The 25,766-nt window shown below is 39.2% G+C and overlaps 1 protein-coding gene across 1 annotated transcript in view; it reads left to right on the forward strand.

Annotated features, from left to right (window-relative positions):
* The first annotated feature begins 6,620 nt into the window (after nucleotides 1-6,620).
* The window catches only part of dmxl1 (Dmx like 1), a 47,257-nt gene continuing 28,111 nt past the window's right edge, over nucleotides 6,621-25,766 (forward strand). Inside the window, exons 1-20 of the mRNA XM_029509781.1 lie at nucleotides 6,621-6,968; nucleotides 9,170-9,399; nucleotides 10,595-10,720; nucleotides 13,028-13,105; nucleotides 13,727-13,805; nucleotides 14,001-14,133; nucleotides 14,300-14,366; nucleotides 14,723-14,907; nucleotides 15,692-15,896; nucleotides 17,855-18,035; nucleotides 18,592-18,768; nucleotides 18,868-19,109; nucleotides 19,918-20,629; nucleotides 21,124-21,245; nucleotides 21,559-21,648; nucleotides 22,007-22,109; nucleotides 22,236-22,355; nucleotides 22,602-22,820; nucleotides 23,486-24,729; nucleotides 24,931-25,189. Coding sequence (XP_029365641.1) covers nucleotides 9,313-9,399; nucleotides 10,595-10,720; nucleotides 13,028-13,105; nucleotides 13,727-13,805; nucleotides 14,001-14,133; nucleotides 14,300-14,366; nucleotides 14,723-14,907; nucleotides 15,692-15,896; nucleotides 17,855-18,035; nucleotides 18,592-18,768; nucleotides 18,868-19,109; nucleotides 19,918-20,629; nucleotides 21,124-21,245; nucleotides 21,559-21,648; nucleotides 22,007-22,109; nucleotides 22,236-22,355; nucleotides 22,602-22,820; nucleotides 23,486-24,729; nucleotides 24,931-25,189 — 4,429 coding nt within the window. The 5' untranslated portion in view covers nucleotides 6,621-6,968; nucleotides 9,170-9,312. The remainder of the gene's footprint in view (nucleotides 6,969-9,169; nucleotides 9,400-10,594; nucleotides 10,721-13,027; nucleotides 13,106-13,726; nucleotides 13,806-14,000; nucleotides 14,134-14,299; nucleotides 14,367-14,722; nucleotides 14,908-15,691; nucleotides 15,897-17,854; nucleotides 18,036-18,591; nucleotides 18,769-18,867; nucleotides 19,110-19,917; nucleotides 20,630-21,123; nucleotides 21,246-21,558; nucleotides 21,649-22,006; nucleotides 22,110-22,235; nucleotides 22,356-22,601; nucleotides 22,821-23,485; nucleotides 24,730-24,930; nucleotides 25,190-25,766) is intronic.

Below are 25,766 nucleotides of genomic sequence, written 5' to 3' on the forward strand. Positions count from 1 at the left end.
GAAGTTGTATGCATGGAAATGTGACAGTTACTTTTTATGCTGATAAGTCAAGTGTTAAATTGCTTCTTTAACAGGGTGCCATGCACCTACAAGCACTGTTCTCACCACCTACCACAGATCCAGGCCAGCTGCAGGCCAGACACACTATGGAAAGTACAAATAAGACAAAGTCGTATCCCTTTATCAGGATCAATGTCAGTAAAGATGCAGCTTTAGAGGATGCAGGTTCTGCAAAAACTGATTTGACTTTTCAGAAAAAGAAAGGATAAGTCAAATTATCATCCATTTTCCCACAATGGTAGATGCAGGAAAAATCTATGGTGGGGTTACATAAATGAAGCAATATGATACATTGATTTGGGGTGATTAAGAGATTTTTGAGGGAGTATTTGAGAAGGCTGCTTTTTCAGGATATCACACGTTTGCAAGAAACCAAAACTGACCTTTGTCTCCTTGCTTTGTCGACCTGAGCAAGCAAGTTATTTGTGTACACACCAAAGAGGTACAGTGCACATTGTTGCACCTGTGAATGTATATCAGGTATTTAGCTAAATTGATTTTATGAGGAAATTATAGTGCATAGCAGTATTATTCACAGAAAGTCTGATGGCATACAAAGTGGAAGCAGATGTTCCCCTGACATGGCATATTATTATTCCCATCTTCATCCCTGCCAGTTGATCCTCATGCAATTCCAGAACCAGACCCGACCCTCTCCCTAGCTCAGGCTTTAACTCCACCTGGGTGGCTGGATGTGAGTATAGCATCTGATTTAATGGCATGCACACACAGTCCCTGCTGAATAAGTTATCCAGCCTCTGCCTACATACCCATAGCACTCATCTGTTTTTCAGTAAGGGGCATTTTTCTCCCTTTCTCTCTCATGCACACTGTATCTGCATGTCCGTGTGACTTTCTCTTTGTGTCTCGTTGTGTGTAAATAGTGTTTTTTTAGGGCGAGTGGCGTGCTTTCAGCTGCCCGATCTGGTATTGCTGGTATCATTGCTGTTGGATTCATTTCTATTTTCTGGGAGATTCAGAAGTTGTTTTTGTTGAATTGTGGTCGTTTGTCATCAGTTTGGGGTGAATGGCTGGGGGTGCACATAACAGTTGCAGGGGAAAGAATTAGTTCAAAGTGACCTTGAAAAATATGGTATTTGGATTTACAGCAGGCTTTGAAACAGCTGGATGACTTCACTCTCTGAAGATGAGTGGCAAAACAATCTGGTCCCGGTTTATTATCTCCGGATGTGTTTGTATTTAGATGTATATTGTAGTTCGTGCCACAGTGATGCAGAGAAAGCACATTTAGAGACATAGTGGACACCTTTTTTGACGCTGTCACTGGGGAACAAATGTCATTATGATCAAACCCTCTGCATTCCTCCACAGACGAAACCTTGGCTTTGAACTGCTAAATGATTGATGGGTGAGATGAAAGTGAATGTAGGTCACCGTGGGTGACGGTCGACAGAAGCACCATAAATCAGACATGGGTAATAACCAGATATCATGGAGGATAATGACCCAACCAAATCTATTATAGGTATATTCAACAGCCACAGCTCAACAATGTGTTAAATCCACTAAATTCTGGATTGTACATTACGACTAAAAGATCATTTCTTAGCTGTCACACTATCAACTGAAGCATCTTCACATGTATTCAATTTTGTCAGAATTTTTTACATGTGCAAGTCACATTTTCTACAAGTGGACACCGAAAAGATTCTTGTGTTAAGTGTTTTTCACTGTCTTTCTAAACTGTATCTAATTTGTAATCAGATGTGTTTTGTTTGAAAGAGATGTTTTCTGGACGTCTGCTCTGTGATCTCTGCTGAAATCATGTAAAAATATTCTTGTCTCCTCATTAAGCAACTTTACTCCACATTTCCTCTAACAGGAGAAGGCAGCCAGACAAAGAATCATGCCAGATCATACGATAATAAAGAGACCTGAGTTCAAAGGAAGTCAAAACATGTCTATGAAAATACAGCTCAAATAGGTGTGAACTGCTGAGAATCCTCCTTCTCAAAACATCTTTCTGAATTTCAAAACCGATAAGATGGAAATTAGTGGCTACCAACCAATACTTTAACTTTTTCTAAAATATTTAGCCACCATGTTAAAATGTTAAAATGTTGAAGACATTTTGAGACGGCTGTCTTTTTTGTGGCACTTTTTTTTGTGTGACACAAAACATAGGCACATTAAAATCACCTCTGTTGCTAAGTTTAGTCAATAACCAAACTCACCCATTATTCTACTACAGTACATTGCATTGTTGGTGTCATGGAATATTTATGATGATATAACATCTATTTTGCATTACCACTTGCCCCAGATTTCAGCTGGATTTTTGACACACATTAGGCTGCACTCTCAGGCTCACAGTACACAGCTGGTCCTCTTCTCTTTTGCTAAAAACTCACCACAGAGACTCCTCAGAGATAATTCAGTTCAGTCTCCAGTCTGTCTGTGAAAGTAGCACTGTGGTAGTGTTTCTTTTGCAATCTAAAGATCAGCTGCAGATTCAGAAAAAGGTCTCAGACAGAGGTACCCCGGAGTTCTCTGAATCTTTGCAAGAAAATGACAGAGGGAAATTCAGAGTGATGCAAGCCTATCAAAAGAGCAAAAAGAGACAAATAAAACCCAAAGAAAAGAAAGAGGACTGGGGAACAGATGGAGGGAAAAAAAGATGTGAAAATCATAAAGGCAATGTCACACAGTGAGAAAAAAGGAAAGACGTCAGGGCCATAAAGAGCTGAATCTGGTGTCAAGAGTAAAGGGTGAGGAGAGAAGAGAAAGTTCTGTCGTCAGCACAGACAGAACGGCAGGTGATGGAAGGATAATGCCAGAGGGAGGAGTCCGCTTGACCCCTCCTGACCTCTTCCTGGATCCAGCTGCTGGGAAGAGATGAAGGAAGTGGGAGCAGCAGAAGTCCTAACGTGGTAGGATATCCTGCTGCCTGCCTGCTAACCCGTCTTCCTCTAACACTAATGTCTGTTCCCATCGTTTACTCATCACCTATGCAGGATGAGACTGTACTCAAGAGCAACACAAACACACAGAAAATACACTCACTGACACCCCATGAAGTGATGCACACGTGTTCGCATGTGCACACCCAGATGGATACGTGCTGATTTATGCAGGCCATACTCACACACACACACACACGCAACCGCACATAAACACAACCCAAGTTGACTCGACAACAATCACAGCCAAGGACGCTTTCACTCAGGTCACTGCATTACACAAAAATGAAGGACAGTGTTGAAATTATTGGACAGAAGAGGAAGAGCTGGTGGATTACAAACACAGAAAGACTGCCAGAGATGGCACCAACAAAAACAATATTATCATGCAGCGCAGTGCAGCTGGTTCGGTTTACTGAGTGCAAACAAAGACCATTATCCATCTCAGCGTAGTTTAGCACACATTTAACACATCAAAATAAAAGCTTATCATTTGACAAGTGTTTCAAGGATACACATAATCACCCAGAGATTAAACTATTTATCGTTTTATGATTACTGAAGCCAAATGCAAAATGGTTAGTCTCTTCAAAAGAGTAGTTGTTTTATTTGCCATTATGCATCATTATGGTTGGTTACTAATGTCCCTGTCTATTAAAGTTCAGCAACTTGGGGGTATTTCATCCTGTGGAAAAGCTGCCTCTCCTCGCTCCCCACACCCATGAAACATCAAAGTGTGGCCACACTGTAACTTCAAGCCCATTTTGGCATTGCCCTCCTACCTCCAGATCCAGTAATTATAGCTCATACAAGACATCAACATTATTACTCGTCAAACCACAGTATAATAATACCACAAAGCACTTCAAAGAGACAACTCACATTTCAAGGGAAAAATAAAAACTCATGGATTATGCATAAGGAGGGACTGATTCAACCTTCCAAAGCAGCTGGGGCTCAGTTCATGTTATCTGGAGTGAGCCCCAAACTTTATAATCAAGATTAATGTGGGTGTAATTTAAAAATAAATTTTACACGATTGTTCAAACTGAGCAGGCCTGAGGTTTGGGGTGTTTTTTTAACCAGCCTGTACTTTGCATTTAAAATGTGGTGCCTATTTCACATGGGATTATGCAGCAGCCAAGTGTGAGTTAAAAGGATGAGGTTAAATTGCAGTGCCTTGACAGTTAGGACAGCCATGCCACCAGAGTTGGGTTATTTATTTATTTATTTATTTTTCTAAAAAATGTTCTTTTGTGTTTCAACACTGCCCTCTTGTGTCTCAGGGTTACTGTGTAAAAAAATATAATTTAAGAAATCGTTCACTAGTAAATTTCTTCTTTATGCAGCTTTCTTCTCTCATTAAAAATCAATAATGATAATAATAATAATAAAGCATACAAATGAAAATTTTCCATTCAAGAATCAACGCTATTGATTTCATGCAGGACAATTGTGTCACCGAAACAGAAAAAACACGTATGTATTTGGACAACTTGTATTTTATCTACAATATAAAATGAAGAATGAGAGAAAAAAATTAAAGATACTACATACTGTGCAAAAAATGTATTGACTACTCTTAGTCGACATCATCATGTAGTAGTGTTTCATGGAAAATACAAACTTCAGCAGCAACCACTGCATGGGTTGTGTTGATCCTCATACACAGATACAGACACGTGAACAGTGCTAACATTTCATGGCCATTTGCTGTGAATTTACAATTTATTTTTGAAAAGAGTTACTCACAGAGCTAATAATTGAACAACCTCATCTAACTTTTAGAAAACCAATTATACAAAATAATACATATATTTACTGATTAAATTGACCCGGCAGTGACACAGTGGTCATGCCAATGTGTGTGTGTATGTGTGTGTTAAAAAATTAAATGCAATGTAATATTTAGCGCAGTTGAATTATGCTGCTACATCTTTAATAATTTTATGACCTACTTCATGACAGAGAAGTCAACAATTTCGTCATCACCACCATCTAACTGTCATGACAATAAATGTTGTCAACTTTCCCTAATGTTACTGACATGTCAGCCATTTTAATTATTCATGGAGAGTGTCTGTCCCATTTATGCTTCATGCTTTTATGAGTTTCAAGCCTCCAAACCCCTATCCTCATTTCAAGTCCCCACTCAGCAGCACTTCTCCTCCTAACAGAATGTTTGGAAATACATTGCAAGTAGAAATGACAAAGCCAGCTGCTCACTAAACATGTTTTTAAAATCTACAATTATTATTTCATTATGTTTATGCTGTAATTTTAGAAACACAGAGACATTGAATTATGTGGCTAACTTAAAGGTAATACAGGTTTTCTAAACCTTCTGGTCTGAGCAGTCTGGCCAAGCTGCTTATTGCACTCTCAGGTACAAGCAAGGTTTGATCAAACATAAATTTGGGCGACTCTTGAAATTGCTTAGCATAAATTTACAAGGCTTCTACAAGGAAATCTGAAATCAAATGAGCAGATTTCTTAAACAATTGCTCAGTTCAGTTAAGTTTTTTATTTTAATTACCTTATTTTCCTAAAGCTAGTGATTATAACAATTTTTAAGATTATTCCGTGGCCGATTAAATTGGGTGTTTTAAAACTTTTGCCTTTCTCAGTGTTTGGGACTATGTTTGGCTCGTATCAGTAATACTGGAGGACAAACTGGTCAAAGGACACTGCTGAAGATTGAGCAACAGTGACACCCTGTGGTTTCTTAGGCTTAATGCGAGGAATTCAACCACTGTCCATAATTTTATGAAAGATTATGACATAAAATTTACAAAATACAGATGTGTAATTTGGCATCCCAAAAAAGAAACCCAGATTCAGATAAATAGCTGAAGATTAACCCTTTCAGAAAACATTTGGGTATGGTTACAAAAAGTAACAAATTTTTACAAAGTATCTAAAAATATAAATATTGGACAGAGAGGGGAAAGAAAGTAGTTTGTAGAAGGAAATTAAATAAAAGAACTGTGTTTTAAATTCTATGGTGAATGATTGCACCAGTATTTAGCTCTTTTTTAGTTTAATTAAGCTTTCTAAAAATTAACTTTTTTTATTTTTTTAGATTACTATACTTAGATATATATATACCTGTGTACGTTGCAATTCGGTGTTTAGTACTGTTTAACTCTGTGCCTGGTGTTGTCGTGTGTGACAGTTGTAATTCTTCAGTCTTGGCCAGGTCTCTGGTGAAAAAGAAAATACAAAGTGGTTAAAAAGAAAAATAATAATAATAATAATAATCACAAAAAAGAGATCATAAAAATTATATTACAAAATTTCAGACCTTGTAATGTAACCTTATAAGTGCAGCAATAACTGATAATCACCTGATACTTTAAAATATAACTTATTTTAAAAAAACTCGTTGAGGTCAAATACTGTGTATTTTAACTCACTGACATTTAGTTTTCAGATTTTTGAATTGTTTAACTTTCTGAGACTTCTCAGCATAATGCTGTTACTTTTACTAAAATAAAATATCCCAAATACTTCTTCAATCGCTGTGAACTTCAGAAATCCAGAAGTCAGTTCAAATGCAAGTCCTGCCGATCAGTTGTCAAAACGCAACTACAAGGACCATGATGCATTGCAGCGAAACAGTCATAATCATGACACATCTCCAACACAAGGAAAAGGCTGTTTGGAAGCGTCTTATTTGCTAACCTTGAGGGAGGGGTTGGCTCCTTCTTGCGTTTAGCATTTTGGGAAGTAAAATAAAGGCTCGTCTCGGTAAGAAGCGACTGTGTGGCTCAAAATTGTGCGCTATAAGTTAGCTAGCTTTACAGGAGACCTTCGGAAGCTAGCGCGCGCTAACGGTAGCTAACTGAGCTAATTGAGGAAAGCGAAGCCGCAACATTTAACTCGGGAGAGCTACATTGACCAAATAAAATAAAATAAAATAAAATAAAAAGGAGGCAAACTGGTGACGTTATCGCTACAGGACATGCTACAAAGAAGCAGCAAACGGTGAGTGGCTAGTTAGTGTCTCTTTCACGGTGTTGCTGTTATAAACTGCCGATGACTAGCTAAACTTGACAGCTAACTTAGCGCGGTGATAAGAGGAGTTGGAAACAGACGGACACACGAAGCATGTGCAATGCGGTGGAAACACGTTCGTCTAATCGAGTGACACAACAGTCAGTCAGATGTGGTGTCATCTGTATTTCTCTGCGTTGGCGACTGAAATGTTATCACGTGAGTTGCCACAGTAAGGAAACTGATAATTTCCTGCAGGACTGAAACAGATCAATGTGACCGATGCCCCTTTTTTTTTTTAATTTCAGTTTGCAGGCCTAACTCTTTGACACTCCGTTGTTTGTTTTCCACTTAAGTGGTGTTGCCTTTAAATGACAGTGTCATAAGCGACCATTGTTGCTAACGGCTAATACATGAGCAATAAAGGAACCCCCCCCCCTCTCCCGGCAAAGTTTGCAGGCATGTGATGTGGATTGCTTTCCTTCCTGCCAAGTGGGAATTGGCTGTAAGATACAATGTGAAGAAAAGGCCAACCAGCACTGCCTGTATTCAAACAGAATTTGCTTAAACCAGTGGCACACAGTAGAGTTTGTCTTGTACCTGCCAGTACCTGCTGATCAGACCTGCCCAGATGTATGGAGGAAATGTGCATCGATCTTCCTGGGGACAGCTTCAGAACAGCCTCATTATTAGGATGTCTGGTGTAGAAGGCTCTCTTTGGCTAATTTCACAGTATCACAGTATTGATCAGGGTCTGGACATAAACTCCAAAAGGCGGATTTTATTTGTTTGAAGTTAATCTGTTGTTGATCGACTTTAATGTTAAGGATTTCTGCATCACACAGTTTATATTGAGCTTCTGCAGGTGTACGACTGCTGTTACATTATACGCCCACATCAGCTTACCTCTACTGTATTTTATCTTTGTGATGATGGGACATTATACATAATGCTTTTTGTTCATCCTAAACAACTCCGGCCAGGTCTCATCAGTCCGCAGAACATTCTTCCAGGTGCGGTATGCTCTGTTGTTTGTGAACTTGTGATGCACAGTGATTTTAGAGAGCAGCAGCTTCATTCATTGTCTCCCTTTCATGGAAAACATGAGTCAGACAGCGATGCACCATGATCTGTGTATGGTGGACTAACAGAGGAGATAACAAGCTTCTGACAAGCTTTAGCTGTTCATTTTTATCTGATTTAATCCTTTGTTGTGCCTTTGGTATCCTTGTAGCTGGGCGCCTTCACCTAGGGAGAGTTACCACAAAACCAAATCATCTACATGTCTTAACTATGAACAAATTAATATTTCAGGTCTTTAAGAATATTTTGTTGCCCTTTGAAGCTTTATGAATATTAGGAATTCTTGATCATAATTCTCCTGAGATCTAATTTTTGTGAGGCATGGTTCATTCCAGTAGATGTGTCATTTGAAGGGAAATATTTTAAATGCCCATATTTGTAACCAGGTTTTATTGATTCTTCTTATTCAGTCCTGACTCCAATTAGCTTTTGTCGTTCAAATGATTGTTATTTACAGATGGTTTCCCTCACCAAGCAACCTACACGGGGAATGATTAAATGTTGTGTTCATTGTGGAGAAGAACAATGCTTTGCCTGTAATTAATGAAAATAAATTGTGTTTGTTTGTTATGAGCCACCTAGCTCACAGAAACCTGCCCTGCCCCCCATTGATTATGGGCTCTACATCTCTATTGTAAAAGGTTTTGCTTCCTACACACAAAGGTCAAATATAGAATATGTACAGGTATTTCTTCAAAGCCTATTTGTCCATACTCAGTTGAATTAATATGTTTTTACCTGGACAGAGCACAGACGCTGGTGCTATACTTGCGCCCCATCCCTCCAGTGATAATGTGACACTGTACTTGTACAGCCTCAACTCTCTCACTGCCACCTTTTTTGTCCATGATTCACAAAAACCATCCCTCAGGTTTACTATTACTTGTTTCTCTATTCCGGGCATTCCAGTTCCTATGCACACTAGCAAGTTTGTTGAAAATCAACCTGATGTGATGTATAAGAAACAGACCATTTCTGCTATCCTTGGTAACAGTGCAACTGCTGAGTACTAGTTCAAATTGTAGTCACTATCTGGTAAGGCATCAGGCTTGGTACTTACCAAATCCAAACATTCTTTTTATATCATTTTTCTCATCTCTTCTGAACAGCTCTTCTGGAGAGACACTGAAGTGAAATTCCAGGCTATATGTGAAGATGAGCACATCCTTCCCCTAATTCTCACCTGGAGTGGGAGGCTGTTGTGAGAAAGGAGATATAAAGAAGGAGCACAAGGAGACGATAAGAAAGAATCATGAATCTCCATCAGGTCCTCACAGGGGCTGTCAACCCTGGAGACAATTGTTTCTCTGTAGGGAACGTCAACAATGTGCCATTCACGGTAAGATATTTCAAGCTCTGGAAATATTTCCTTCCCAGCTGTTTAGGACCTGGGGCTGGGGAAATTTATGTGTTGAGTTGTGTGTCACTCAATCGCTTTTAATGTCAGTGTTCTCCCAGGAGCAGTTGAAGAGTTTCGAAAAAGCACTGATGCCAAGGAGCCTTAACTAATGTGATTTTCATTTTGTGAAATAAGAACTAAATCCCAACATTTTAGCCTGACTTTCTTCAATATGGATATTTAGACATTGCCAAAAAAATGTGGAATATCAGCAATGTGTTATTTTTTATTCACTTCTTAATTTGTAAATCAGAAGGTCTCAGTGGATATTTAGAGTGCCAGAGCGCGTAGATATCTAGGTGTGGGCTTTTAAAATCAAAAACTGTCATCGCAAACAAAGCTAAGTATGTTTAAGAATAAGCATACACAATAATCACTCAACCCCTGAAATAGGAGGTGCGTTGAAATTGTCTTAATGGCTTGCTGCACGCTCCTTCTCTGTCTCTCTCTCGGTCTTGTTGAATGTCCCTTTATTTCGCTGTCATTTCCCCTCAGCTTCAGCTTGCTACACTATTTTATTTAAAACCAAGGGACAGCATTGCACTTACACATACACACCATAATTTAGTCAGTCTCATTTCACCGCTTCATGGCAGAAATCCTCGCTTGCTGTGGGGGTTGGTGTAAATGGTTGCCAAAATATTTAGACATCACAAAGCACTAAACTACTGCCAACTACCCTGCCAGCATACAGGGCAGCAGGGGTCACAAACACCAACCTTATTATTCTGGCAGTGATGACTGAAAAAGGTTGAGAAGTATTGGGCTCCTGTGTTAACTGGTTAAATTACATGATGCTCTATCATTTTAAAATAACCTCCCTCTAATGTTCTTGCATTCATTCAGAGCAAAGAATGAGGTACTACTCAACTGTTTAGAGGGTGGATCAATAGGAGAACTATTTATGTCCTTTTGTCATTGAGGCAAAGTCACGGTGACTCATGGCTCATGTGAAGATCTGCTTGTGAGAGCAACAGAAATAGTGTGGAATCATATATTTGCCGAATGGTGGCATTTATTTTCATGCCATGACACTGGCCCCAGCTCCAGTGCAATTCAGTTACCGTTTATTCAATTCTCTTTGCTGTCATCTTCACCCCTTTCCCTTTCTTCCTCTCTCTTTGTCCCCTCATAGGCCTATGCGTCAGGTTGTGACGTGGTGATTTTGGGCAGTCATTTTGAGCGACTGCAGATCATTCCAGGAGCCAAACATGGCAACATTCAGGTCGGCTGTGTTGACTGCTCACTCCAGGGTGGACAGGTAAGACTAATTAAATGTTGCTTTGTCTTATTAGCCCCTGGAATGGAAATGCAAACCGGTATCTTCCAGAATACTTTTTGTTTTGACAAGCATAAACATTTCCTTTTAAATTACTTCATCAACTGTATATAGTCTTAGTTTCCCAGTAATCCCCAGCCCATACCCTAGTTTGGAATTAACACTACAAATATGGTAAAACAGAGACACGGTTGCCAATATCTTAATGTTGAAGATTAAACCACCTAGCCCAAATTAATAGAGCAAAAAGAGGGCAATAAAACTATTTATGCTATGATACACACTTCTTTTAATGTTATTGTAAATGAACTTTGACTGTTTTGCAGGTGCATGCTCTGTTGCACTTTTACAAAGTGTTGGCAGCATATGTCTCATGTTTTCAGGAAGAAATATTTGGGGGGTTTTTTCCTATCAAAGGTTGTTTTGATTGCATTTCAAAAAAGCACATGGCTTTCTAACAAAACTTGTTGGCCCTTTCTAAATCCTTACTGCAGCAGTTTTAGGGTTTACCATTCAAAGCTTTAACTAACTTGAGTCCCTGCAGGGTTCATTTAACAAATGAAAGTTTTGTAACATTGGAATATCTCTCAGCTGAGGTTTGGGTATGGAGCAGTTAAATAGTATAATTCCAAGCCTTGTGGTAACATAATGCATTCTGACTTCAAATTTTTGCTCCAGAAGTTTAAGGTTTTCTTTCTGCTATCTACTGTGTAGATGTAGGAAGAAAAAAATGATCCAATCCTTCACTACTCTCCTCATGTGATGTTTAATCCAATTCACTTGAGCTAAAACTACCCTCACATGTCTGCAGCATGGTCTAGGATCTGTTTAGCATGCTCAGTTGGTATACTTGCCCGTCTACACACTCATATTTGCAATGCTAGTTTACACAACAGTGTTGAGTAAACATCCCATGTGCTCATATTATAAGTGTTGCAGAACTGCAGATGTACTGTACGTTGTCAAATTACAAGAACAACACGATTCCTAAGATTACCAACTTGTACCTGCCTCCTGACTATATTGTATTGTGTGGTCTAACAGGTTAGACTGAAAACTAATTACACTGTCTGAATTCTGTAATGGGTTAGTTTGCAATATGCCTCCACATTTTTCCCACAATTTGCATTGGGTCATATCTCAATAGAGTTTAAACAAATGCATTTAGAGCAAAACCAAAGAGACAAGGCAGGGGGCGATTTCCCACTAAAAACCAGACAGCAGGGACATTAAATCCACATTTCAAAACTGCATGCTGGTATTGTTTGGTGGATAGAGCTCAAAATCTCAGTCGGGCTTTATATATATTCATTGTGCTTGAGAGCAAAAACTTGAAAACGTAACTGTTATTTACGTCTTTTTTTTTTTTTTTTTTGCTCCACCCTATGTTGACTTACACCCTGGAGTAGTTATACAGTGCTTTTTTTTTTTGTTGTAAAACAGCATGAATTAGGAATTAGATATATATTAGGCTCTCAAATAGAGTTTGATTAAAATTTTAATTTGGGTTTTGTTTGACTTTTCTGTCCTAGAAACTGATGTATATTTCTTTAACTCACCCATCATCTGTCTATAAGGACTTCTTTGTGAGCTTGTGTGCTTGTGCCTCTGCCAATTTTTGTATGCACCTTTGAGTGCATGACTCACTCCCTTAAAGAACTCAAGTCAGTGACTGGCTGCATGTTATTTACACCATTAGTGACACATCTTGTATTATCCAAGACCTGGACCTTATAAGACTTATTGTGTTCCCTGCAATAGAAATTTCCCCCATGGAGTCTATTTAACCTTCTGAATGTGGCTTCCATCCACTTGAGCACGTAGCTTTAATCAGTGCATGAATGAGAGGTATGCATAAAGGAGACCAGACAATAGTGATCCAACACTGGGTTATTTTAGGCTCAAGATATTTTTGGGTTTTTTTTTTTTCTCCATGTACTGTATTCATTTACTTTTGTCTTATCTCATGGTTTATAGAGTATACTGAAGATTCTTCCTTGTTTTTGTTCCAGTGAGGATCTTGGAAAGGAGCTACACCCATTTACTTTATAAATACTAAAAATTGGCATTTTTTTCAAGAAATATGTGTTTGTAAGCGATTTTAAAAGTATACCATTTAAGATTTACATTACATGATCACTTTTGTGATAGTTTTGGGATGAGTGTGGTTTTATCCATTTAAAATTTACGTTTAATTTGATTTTGACATTAAATAAAAAAATCCTATGAATAATATATTATTTCACGCTGTTTAAGAAAATATGTTGCTTTTCTTCTCTCTCCTGATAGATTGCAGCTTCCTATGGAAGCACTGTGTGTGTATTTGAGCCTGTTCAACACCCACATCAAAAAGATACATCGTTGACTGTGAGTGGCCCACATTATCTTCTAATCACAGTCTGCTCATGCATGCATGCATTCATATCATCCCCAATAACGAGACCTTTCTCCTTCAGGCGATTCTCTCTTGCTATTTAAAATAGATCAGAATTTTTTTCCTCTAAACCCTTCAGAAAGACATAAGGGAGGAACAAATGTTTGAAACGCACAGCCACATCATGTCTACTGTTAATTCCTGTTTTATAGTGAGTGCAGACATTCTTGTTTTGTTATGTTAAAAATAATCATTTGGAACGGAAAGATTTTACACATTCCAAACATAACACAGTGCCTTTTTAAGTTCAGAAGTTGCCTGATGTACATGTGATCTTATTGCATGTGGCTCATACAAAAGCAACCTCATTGTTGGTTCTTTTTGAGGGGGGAGTCACTTTTGAAAGCTTTTAGTACAAACGGAGACTCAATTCAACTCTTTTTGGATGACCACAATCTTTATAACTAAGAATCTTCTCTTTGTCACTGATGACTTAAAAAAACATCCAACAGTGAAGTTGGATCACTGAAACTGAAGGAAATTATGATTTTCATCAGCTATCCTTTTAACATTGATGTATTGTCTTAGATCTGGTATTTATTCTTTATTTACAGAAGTTAAACTGCCAATGGCAGAAAACTGGTCGGTTTGTGCTACAGTCTGTTGTACGGAACCTGGCCTGGCACCCCACAGGTACTTTGACATATATTTATCTCTGAATGTTATACAGACATACCAATATAACAATTATGTGTTGAGGTGATTATACATTGACAAACAATTTTTGCAGTAAATGACCTTACTTTTGTTTAAAAAATAAAAAAACAAAAACAAATTACAACACAAGACTGAGGCATTGTACAGTATGTCCTGTTTTTATGTACCCAGGCAACACACTCTTAACGGGCTCCAGTAGCCTCCAATTGTGGTCTAATGTTGATGAAGCCGAAGAACAGAGAAAGGAGGCAGAAATGTCCATAAGAGATTCTCAGTCTGCCTGGAGATGCATTTGGGAGAGCAAGTAAGAAATGAAAATTACAAAATCTGCACAACCTAACATTCAGTTAATTTAATTTCAACTTGTTCTTACTGTCCTTAATTGACATCACTTGAAGTTACTTATTATGTCTTTTGCATGTACCGATGAGTATTGAAAAATTGTGTCACCTTTATCTGTTTTTCTGAAGGACAGCCTCTCCAGTCAGTTTAATGAAGTTCTCTCCCGATGGGGAATTCTTTGCTACTGCTGGACAGGCAAGTGTTGTTGTTTTTTTTTCTCCCCCCAAGTTTTTTGGGGGCTTGTATGCCTTTCTTAATGACAGTTGCAGAAAGGCTGACAGGAAATATATAGAGAGAGGGGATTGACTTGTAGCATAGGTCCCCATGTCAGAGTTGAACCAGAGACACTGCGACAACACGGCATGTGCGCACTGCCAATGCAAAGTAGCTTGTACAAGATATGATTGCATTCTTTATTTTCAGTGTCAAAGCAAAACATTATAAACCAAAGTCTAAGTAAGTAACTGGTCTACAAAATAATTGCTTTAACTGGTAATAGCAGGTTCTACAACACAATGGTAATCATACCTTCATATGTCTCTCACCTTTAGGATGACTGTTTAGTAAAAGTTTGGTACAGCACCAGTAAGTGGAAATCAAGTGTTTCCAGACTCTTCACTCCTCCAGAGCCCATTGTCAGTGTCCAGAGAGCGTTGGCCTTCTCCTTTGTCTACCTGGCCCATCCCCGTTCTGTTACCGGCTTCTCTTGGAGAAAGACCAGCATGTACATGCCACGGTATGGACACTGCCAAGGCATCATTTCACAGCCCCCTGTTTGCAGCGGTGATTCATTTTGACCAGAGCTGACAGCCGACGCAATAAGAAAAGCAGAAGTTAAAATCACCTAAGATATTGGCCATAGACTTGTATCATAAGCATGCAACAATTGCCAGAACCTGTTGTTGAGGCATGTTTGACAAGATTGGCAGGTAGTATCACTATTTGTGTTTCTTAAACTGTTTGGCATGCAGTATGTTGTGAGATGAATGAAAATGTAAGAGGTCGAACAAGGAACAGATTCAGATTAGGTTAAACAGCCTCATGCTATAGTAAAGCTCCAAGGTCTGACTGGTGTTATCACAGCATTGCTGATTTTATGTTATCTTTCATTTTGTTCTGATTGAATTTGACACAGTTTACAACAGATCTAGCATGCAGAAATATTATTCTCACCAATCTTATTTTATGTTGAAATATTATGCATATTCATAAAACACAGTGATCTGAGTTGCATATTGGTGGCTGGTTAATAATAAGATATGACAATCAAACAGCAGTCTTACTATACTGGTGACATAATGCTAAATTTGACTTTCCCTTTTTGTTGTAGTCTGTAACTATGGCCAACATTCATTAACTTATTTCTCAACAGGTATTTTCCCTTTGGCTTCCCGCTGAATAGTTCTATAATAATTAGATGATTAACTTCATTTCTAACAAATGGAATGTCCTCTAGCAGGCTTAAACTTAAACCATTTTCCTTTCTTGTCCTCCCATTTTCCCCCTCTCTCCCCATGTAGAGGGGCAGTGTGTAATGTTCTGCTCACCTGCTGTAAAGACAGTGTGTGTCGCCTCTGGGCAGAGACACTGTTGCCAGGTGACTGCCTCCTGTCCGGTCTCCATAACAACCCTGCTTCTGGCCCACACAGCGACACGGTCAAATGCGCTGGTCAGACTAGGAAACACACGTGTAATGGGAAAACACAAGGAATAACAGGACAGGAGGTAAGAAACCCCAATGTCATTTTAAAAATAAAGGTACTTGGTTTCTATTTCATTTAGGTTTAACTGGCTAAACTAAATGTTGTCTAATCTCACAGTCTTTCAGTTAATGTCCTAATGTCTGTCCACGTTGGCTTTACTCATCAACCCCAGTATCTTAAGTCCATTTTATATACAATCAATAGTAGAAAGTACTTTTTGTTTTAAGTGTACTGGAGAGGTTTTGATTTGTATTCATGGTTACTTTAATTGGTGGTTATATATAAATAACGAGGTACTTCTATCCAAGAAGACAATAGGAACTTAATAAGTAGAATACAAAACACATTGGTGTGTTTTAAAAACTACAATTATGCAGTTGTACATTATATGTATTAAAATACATGTAGCATATGATATGTGCTAACCCAAATTGCAAAAAGAAATCCACAATTTTCTTTGCAGTGGAGAATAAATGGGAAAAGTTACCCTGAAATAGGACCCAAGCCGCTATACTTTTACCACTACTGATGTCATTAGACAGCTGTAGAGATTGGGCTGAAGGAGCAAAGGGACACATAGAGAGGACATAGAAATACAATTGAGGCTTAGTGGAGTTAAAAGGGAAAATTAATTGGCTATCAGACATGAGGATGTTTTTTGAAGCTTTGTAGAGGGCTTAAGACGAGGGATCAGTGAAGAATATTAGCCTCTTATATAAAATCTGTACAACACCTCAAAATAATAACTTTGACTTGTGATGGTGGTTTTTGTCTTTCATTTTGCTTCTGCAAGCTCACCTTTAATTGTGGCAGTGTCTTCTGCTTTTCTGCTGACAGCCTGACTACTACAGACACCAAACCCAAATTCTACATTCATTTTAATATGGACCTTTAAATGGGTGTGAGTCTCACTGGCACTTACAGAGCCTAGGGCACATGAGATTACAGAATAGGTATGCAAATTTCTCTGCTGTGCCTTGAGGAAAGTCTGCAAGTGTGCATGTGTTGAATTATTCATTAAAAAGTAGACTACTGGATGATCCAGGCTGTAGTCTGAGGTAATTCTTTCTCCCAGACTGTAGAGATGGACAATACTGAGAGCCCCATTTCAAACTTCATTTTCTAATGTTGCCTTGGGACCTGATGAACAGCAGATTTATTGTAAAACCAATTACTTTAATTAAGCCTAAATTTTGACAAGGATACAGTTTGTAAGCCACTGGAGGAGTTAGTAATGTCATGTTCAATGATTTCTCCACAATCTCATTCTACATGTAAATGTCATATGCATTCTCAAGTAGTGGATTTACACATTTCTTTGAGGTATTTGACAAAAGTGTGATGAGTACATAAACCTCAATGGTACTTACAGAAACTGATTCCTTGGAGCCCTTTCATATTAGTCATTATGCATCATAGAGCTGCTTAAAATCAGGTAAATTCAAAACCATTTATGTTTTAGAAAGATCTACATAAACTAATAGCCACACTAGGCTGTTATTGAGTCGATCACTGTATCTCTTACACATTACTGCAAAACATCGGTACAAAAAAAAAATTACATAGCCTATATACCAAATGAAGTCAATGTTGTTTCTCCTTTGAAGACCCCTCTGCCTTTCTCTCTTAATCACTTTCCCGTCCTAACTAATCTCTGGCTCTAATTCTTCTTGTTTTTAAGACAAATTGGGGAAACAAACTTAAATGCTGTTAAAAAAGGAATAACATCAATTTAAATTCATATCTCACTTCATTAAAGCAGAGTAGCACAACACAGCCTTAGAAGAGACCTTTTGTGTCCCTCCATCTGGGAGAACTCATTGTAAATACCTTTGTAAGCTATGGAAAAGCATACTGATATTCTTGTTGCTGTCTATGATTATTTAACCAACAAATGTTTGTGTAAATAAAGATTTAGTAAAAGAAACAACACATTGTCTGTTAATTCAGTATCTTTAATAGTTAATGTTTTCCTTGCAGTGGAGTTTTCAAGACTCATGGCATTACTCCTTACATCGTGATGTGCCCCAGCCCTCCCTGACTGGTTTTACGCCTCGCCATCAAAGCCAACACTACAACCACAAGAGGAGCAACAACAGCATGCCTCATGCCAATGCTCTCTGCCACTTCCACATTGCTGCCAGCATCAACCCAGCCACAGGTTGCATTCAAGCAGAGACTCAACTAGATGTTGATTATTATGATCTAAATTTTGACAAAGGACTTCAAACCACACAATTTCATGGTGTACTTCCTAAAGAGTAGGAATAACAGCGACAGTATTGCAACATCATTCTAAAACTGTACTTGAGTATAATCTGCAGTATGTTAAATGACTGCCTGTCTGCATTTATAACTTTTTTTTTTTTTTTAATAAGCTACAAAAAAGGTGTAAATTTTATGCATTGCCTGAAGCTGTTTATTTAGCATTCTAGTGAGCTGCTCACGGCAAACAAGGCATTTTCATTTTGTTCCTCTACATAAATTTGTGAGACAGTTTAATTTGATTTAATTTGGTAGGGTTGTATTTCTATGCTTGAATTAGATTTTAGCATACCTAAAAAGCTTTCTTCTGTTTGTGAGAGTTAATTTGCTCAAGCATGTCCTTTTGTCCTCCATCCATCTGGTATAATATAATGTAAACTGCTGTTATGTTTTGCCTCCTTTTTCTTAATGTTGTAATGTCCTTATCACATTATCACATATTGTCTCTGCAGACATTCCCCTGCTGCCCTCTATCTCCTCCCTGAGTGCCACGGATGATGAGGAACCTGGAGGTCCTTTTACTGTGCACTGGCTCAACAACAAAGAGCTTCATTTCACTTTAGCCATGGAAGTCTTCCTGCAGCAGCTCCGAGGCACCCTGGAGCAACAGAAAGAATGTTCCAATGAAGGTATAGAAAAATATTTGTTCAGATTTCTACATATTCCATACTGACTTGCCTTCTGCTCCAATTTTCTGAATATAGGCACCGATTTTCATTTTCTTGCAGAGCCTGAAGAAGAGGATAACTTCGATGATGAGGGTAACAGTACTAGGCCAACTGACCCTCAAAGACCTGAGGCTGTGGAGCTTCCTCTGGCAGCAGTGGAGCACCAGGTGGATGTGCTGTTAGAGGAGTGGAACAAAGGGGCAGACATGTTGTTCAGTATTCATCCCATGGACGGCTCTCTGTTAGTCTGGCACGTGGACTGGTTAGATGAATACCAGCCAGGAATGTTCAGACAAGCGCAGGTACACAATTTAACCTAGTCTAAATATTTTAGCCATATCTATCCTTTTCCTGATTTGAGAGCTTCAAGGATGAAGAAAGAAATGAAGAAACATTTTGGAGTGATGATGGCAAACTACAGTGAAGCAAATATTAACTATATATTTTTCCTCGTGATTTAAAGACCACTGTAAATGTAGTAGAGTTAGCTTTTGTTGCTCTTCCATGTGACTCGTTTGCATTCACATTTTGAAGCAGTTCTTAGGGAAAGCATTAATTTATCATCTCATTTTGACAGTCGTGATGGTCTGGCTCCTATTCTAATGGATTTGCATCTAACCATTCAGACAGTTACATTCTAATTATGTGTGACTTCATATCAAATTGAAAAGTCCCTTGCTGCATTTTTATTAGCAGTGAAATAATGAGAATCTTCTGACATGGCAGTTAGTCGGTAAGGCAAGGCAGCTAGAAGAATCCCAAGTTTCATTGACATGCAGGTTGATTAAGCCTGTCTGCTTTAATTAGATGATACAGACTGAATCCCATTATTATTTGCATAAGTATTGTTGAAGATCATTCTTTTCTTACATATGTGATGGGCCAAATGAACCAGGTTCTATCCCTTGAGTATCCATACTGTCTTTATGACTTTCAGAAAGCCAGTCATTACAAGGAAAGAGTTTTAGCTCTTTCTTTTGGGCTAACCCTTTTGTAAAAGTGGTCCTTGAGTTTAGTAGCATCTGTGCTAGCAATACATTTGTGTGAAAATTCAGGCTGAAACAAAATTGGCTGAGGTTTTTTTTTGCTCTGTGTCTCTTTCTCTCTCAGGTGTCGTTTGTGTCCCGTATCCCTGTGGCATTCCCGACAGGTGATGCTATCTCCCTCAGCCACAGTGTTGTTATGTATGCCTGCAACAAGAATGTTGAGTTGGCAATCCAACATGGCAGGCAGCGACCGCTTGGGAGCACAATGCCTCAAACTAAATCTGCTCTAATAAGCTATGGAGGTCAAGGAAAACCTGCACCCAGCAGTAGTCTTCGACTAAGCATTTTCACCCCAAATGTCCTTATGATCTCCAAACATGCTGACGGCTCTCTGAATCAGTGGGCTGTCAGTTTTGCAGAGGACTCTGCTTTCTCCACTGTGCTCAGTGTCTCTCACAAGTCACGGTACTGTGGGCACCGCTTCCACCTCAATGACCTGGCCTGTCATTCCTTGCTCCCTCTCCTCCTCACCACCTCACACCACAACGCCCTGAGGTCACCAGAATTAGACAGTATTCTTGCTCCTTCAGAGGCCTCTTCCACAGGTTTCGCAACATCTTTGCCCCGTGGGCCACGGCCCAGCAGGATGTCCCTGGGTGGGGTTTCCCAGGATCCCAATGCAATCTACAGTGAGCTGATTTTATGGAGAGTGGATCCTGTTGGCCCACTGTCCTTGTCAGGCGGGGTCTCTGAGCTCGCAAGGATTAATTCTCTCCATGCATCAGCGTTTGCTAATGTAGCCTGGTTGCCCACACTCATTCCCAGCAGCTGTTTAGGTGAGCTCATATTTTTCAGATGCTTTAGTAGAGAACTTTATTCTCTTTATGCTTTATCATTTTAGTGAGTACTGCTTCATTTCTTTTGCTTACCAAACACAGATTTTTGTTCATGAAGATTTTTTTTCCTGTAACTACCTTTTCTAAGGGAATTGAAATCCCCAAAAAAATAACATTAAGAACAGATTTTTGAGTCTATTTGACCCAAGTGAATATGCTCTGTGTAAAAATAAATTGTTCCTGGGAAAACAACAAATCCAAAACTCCATAAAATCCATGAAGGCTCTCAAATCTCAATGTGCCTACTAATTTTGTGAAATTGCTCTTGGAGTGTAGATAGTTCATACAACTTTCCAACAGGACTCCTGCATTTTTGCATGCTTGTTAAATGTATTGTAATGTAAAGTATTAATTGTCTTTTGTTTTTTGTGTTTATTTAAAGAAACACAGCTAAAAGCACCTTTGTTTTGTTCTTGCCTGTTTTTCATCTGCAGGTGTTTATTGCAACTCCCCCAGTGCTTGTTTTGTGGCAAGTGATGGACGCTCACTCAGGCTTTATCAGGCTATTATCGAAGCTAAGAAACTCTTGAGTGAGCTCTCCAATCCTGAGATATCAGTAAGTCCTCAAACAGGATTCTCAAACTCTGCAGGGTATAGCTAGCATTGCAGGGGCTATTTTTATGTACATCAGCAATAGTTATATAAAATAGGCAACATGGCAGTGATCAATCCAACCCATTATAGAGTTGAATCCATCAAGAGGTGACAATCGATATGTTGTTTTTATTAATAATATTTTTCTTATGCATACAAAACGCTCCTATTGCTATCCTATTATGAAACTATCCTATTTGCATTGCATGCAAATTGTATTTTATTTGTTTTAGCTATGAATAACCATCTAAAATTGTAATGTCTTTTTATCTTAGAAATATGTTGGGGAGGTATTCAACATCATCAGTCAACAATCCACAGCAAAACCCGGGTGCATTATAGAGCTGGATACCATTACTGACTTTGTAAGTATCAACTTTATCATTTTATCCAAGACAAAGAGGATATTCAGCGCCCCCGAAAAAATCGATCAGTCAGTCAGTTGTATTTAATTTAAAAGCTATTGTTGAAATCTGAAGCATAAGTTTATTAACAATTGTGAAGTAGAAGGTCAGCATGGGGGGAACAAACAGAAACAGGTCCAGCGCAAAGCCTCTCTTCCCCTCAGGCAGTTTGTGTGTGAGGTGTGTGTGTGTGCAGGTTTGTGTAACATTGACACAAGCTGTGTGTCTGTCAGTATGTCTGAGTGCACCACAGCAGATGAGTGTTGTTCGGTGTCTTCATCTTACGTAGTTGGTTAAAAGCTGCCATTGTTCTCAACAGCAGGGGAAGGAGACCCAACTGCTGCATGTTTTTGAGGAAGATTTGATCCTTGGCAGTGAGAGAACAGACCACACACAGGACAACCGTGATGCTTCCCACAATGGTATTGATAAAAATTTATTTTTCTAACCTAATGAGTTAGAAGTCCAACCTTAAACATTTATTCAACCTTGAAACACAGTTTATTTTAATATAAATATTCTCTGCATACTTTGTGTGTGTTTTGCAGCCTCTGGTGAGCCGACCTTCTCTGCACGTTTTTTCCTGGTGGTGGTTGAACTAACCCCGACAGGTCGCTCACTCCTCCACATGTGGCATCTCCATCTTGCTGCTCGACCTGTTACCATGGGTAGGTATTTTGATAAAAACAGTCAAAGTTAACAGGATGCTTTTGATAACATTAGCTTCAGAGCAAGGCCCTTTTGTTTATCTTGCTATTTATATCCCCAAAAAATATGTCAGTGACAGCTTATAGGACAATTTTATGCCTGAGAAAGTCACTAGTTATTTGTCACTAAGTGATATGTAAAAATAAATAATATTGAAGGGTTTTGACAAATTCAATAATATCCCCTTCCTCTTTGTTCCCCGACAGAGGAGACCTTGACAGAGAAAGATACCTCAACAGCTTCTCATAAAGGCAGCTCTCATTTTAACTTTGACACATTCTCATCTCCAGTCACTCAGAAGAATAAAACCTGCACTACCAATCTGCAGAGTGCCTGTCGTCTCAGCCTCACAACACACAGACTGTACAGCAAAGAGATGGCTCTGCCGGAAGGAGTAGAAGCCATTAGTGTTACACCCTCAGCAGGTAAGGTACAAAAGAGAACACACATTTTTACAGTATATAATGACAATCCACATACTCGGTCACTAGTAGTGAGATGCAGGAGAGATCACAGCTTACTTTTATGAAAAAGGGCAATAGCACCACTGTTAGTATTCATTAGCACAGTGATAATGGGTAAATCTCACACCTTAATTGTTTTGTGAGAATGTAATTAAAATAATACCTCAATGGTGCAAGTTTGCAACGTCAATCAGATCTTTATCTTTTTTTTTTTTTTTTGCTGCTTTTTGCACCGCATCATTGCAAAATTAAGTGAGTGTGTGGCACTAAATGCTACAAAGGAAGTGTCTCTACTCTAACCTGCACAGTCACCACACACATGCCATGCAGGCATATTTATTCTAGGCTCAATTGCAAGGCACTGACAAAGAAATCAGGAGTTTAGTACTCACGGCTGTAGACACCAGTACAAGGTTCGTATTTTTTGGGACCGTCATCTCTAACAAACTGGCCCCTCAGTTAACAAAAGATTAAAAAACACTGATACATATAAGCCTTTTAACAACATATATGTTCCTTTATCAGAAAATCTGCTTCTGTTATCTTTGAGCTGGAAAATAGAAAATCCCACAAAACATCTGGAAAACAAAACTCTAAAATTAATAATACTCTGTCTGTCATTCTAGGTCACCTGAGTGCATCGTGTTCTCTGCCAGCTGGCTGTGTGCCTTACCTCCTTGCTACTTCCTGTTCTGATGGAAAGGTGCGCTTCTGGAGGTGTAAAGTTGAGACAACAGAGCCTTTCAGTATGGACAGCTTGTTGTACCAGTGGGAGGAGTGGCCCCTCTTGGTTGAGGAGAGGCTTCCCAACAGCAGTGCAGTGAGTGTGCCAGGTCGCCCCATAGAGGTCAGCTGCTGTCACACCGGACGGATCGCAGTTGCATACAGGCAGATGCCAAGTACACCTCTCAACTCAACACCTCATCTGAACTCCAATGGGCAGTCGACTCCTACTCTGGCATCCTCTCCCTACAACATCCATCTCACCCCAACCTTGACCGTACAGCGTGGCTCAGATGTCGTTGCAAGCCCCAATCTAGCAGGGTTTAGAGAACCATTGGTCCACATTGGAATCTTCCAGTGCGAGTCCACAGGTGGTTCACAGTGGATTCTGGAGCAGACCATAGTCCTGGACAGCACATATCCCTCCGCTAACTGTAGCATTAGCAGTAGCACAAATGAAAGTTCCAATGTTCCAAGTAATGTGGACTTCTCTTTACCAAATGAAAACTGTTTTGGTTCCACTGATAAGAGCCTTGTTCATTTGGACTGGGTATCCCAAGAGGATGGTTCACATGTTCTGACTGTTGGCATTGGGACAAAGATTTATATGTATGGCCGACTCTCAGGGAAGCCTCCAGAACTGGGCCTGTCATCTGATGCCAATAGAGACCAGACCTTGTCTCGTCTGGTGCTGCTTCAGTCTGTTGATCTGGTCTCTTCTGTTGAAGGCTCATTACCCATTCCGGTCTCCCTCTCTTGGGTACGCGATGGGATCTTGGTTGTAGGGATGGACTGCGAGATGCACGTCTACTCCCAGTGGCAGCCCCCAACACCACCCAGACCAAACACTGCTGTTGCCCAAGACGCAGACATCAGCAGCAGTGTCTCCTCCATAAATTCAGCTGTCAGACAGAGCCAGGAAGACGGATTTACTCCAGGGGCTCCAATGTCTTCACTAGCCCCTCCCAAAAAGGCACTGACAAGGTCAATGATGAGCCTGGCTCAGAAACTCAGTGGGAAGAGAACAGCTTATGACCTCCCTGTAGAAATGGAAGATTCTGGGCTTTTTGAAGCAGCTCACCAACTCTTTCCCACTCTGCCTCAATACCATCCTGTACAGTTATTGGAACTCATGGATCTAGGAAAGGTAAGTTGAAAAACTATTGAGTTACTGTAGTTATAGATACTTTTTATCTTTTCTTTGGAAAATGTATTTTTCGTTTATTAACAAACCTTCCCCAGTTGATTTAACATCATGATTTAACTGGATTTGAATTCTTGGTAAAAGTTCTTGTTTTGGAAGGAAAGCAATATCTTTTGACTTGTAGCATTATTTGTCTATTCTCAGGTTTACCGTGCCAAGGCCATCCTCTCCCACCTGGTGAAATGCATTGCTGGAGAAATTGTAGCACTTAAAGACAGTTCCAACAACCCAGAGAAACGTGTGCGCTCTCGGACCATCAGTGCTGGAGGCAGCACAGCCAGGGATCCCAAGATGTTTAACAAAGCAGACAACTCCAGCCCTGACTACACAGAGATAAGCTCCATCCCTCCCCTGCCTCTGTATGCCCTTCTGGCAGCTGATGAGGACACATCACCAAAACCTGGTCAGTATACAATGGAAGCATTATATACATATTATTATATCATTAAATGGAGAAAACTAAAAGTTGTAGGGGTAATTGTTAGTGGTTGAAATAAAAAAAAAAAAAAATTATAATAATTATATGATCATTTATAATATTAGATAAAGTTGAATTTAGACCTGTTCTGATCGCTAGTGCATATAATGGATATGCTAAACTAATAAACTAAGCTTAACAGGCTGCTTTGGTGAATATCAATTAAAGAAGAAAATAAGATTGCAGGCTAAGCCCCATAAACAGGGGGCTACAGCATCCTTTTGTGGTGGTGCTGGTTCAGTTCCAGTGTCATTTCTCATTCTTTCTCCCTCATTTTCTGTCATTCTGTAAGCTGCCCTATTGAATAAAGCTGGGAAATAAGGATTTTAACTTGTATGTCATAATACCGTATTTTTTGCACTATAAGGCGCACTTAAAATCCTTACATTTTCTCAAAACTCGGCAGTGCACCTTATAATCTGTTGCGCCTTTATGTATGGATTCTTGTTGTGCTTACTGACCTCAAACCAATTTTATGTGGTACACTGTGCTCAAAAATCTT

The sequence above is a fragment of the Echeneis naucrates genome, chromosome 9 (assembly GCF_900963305.1).
Source record: "Echeneis naucrates chromosome 9, fEcheNa1.1, whole genome shotgun sequence".
Lineage (NCBI taxonomy): Eukaryota > Metazoa > Chordata > Actinopteri > Carangiformes > Echeneidae > Echeneis > Echeneis naucrates.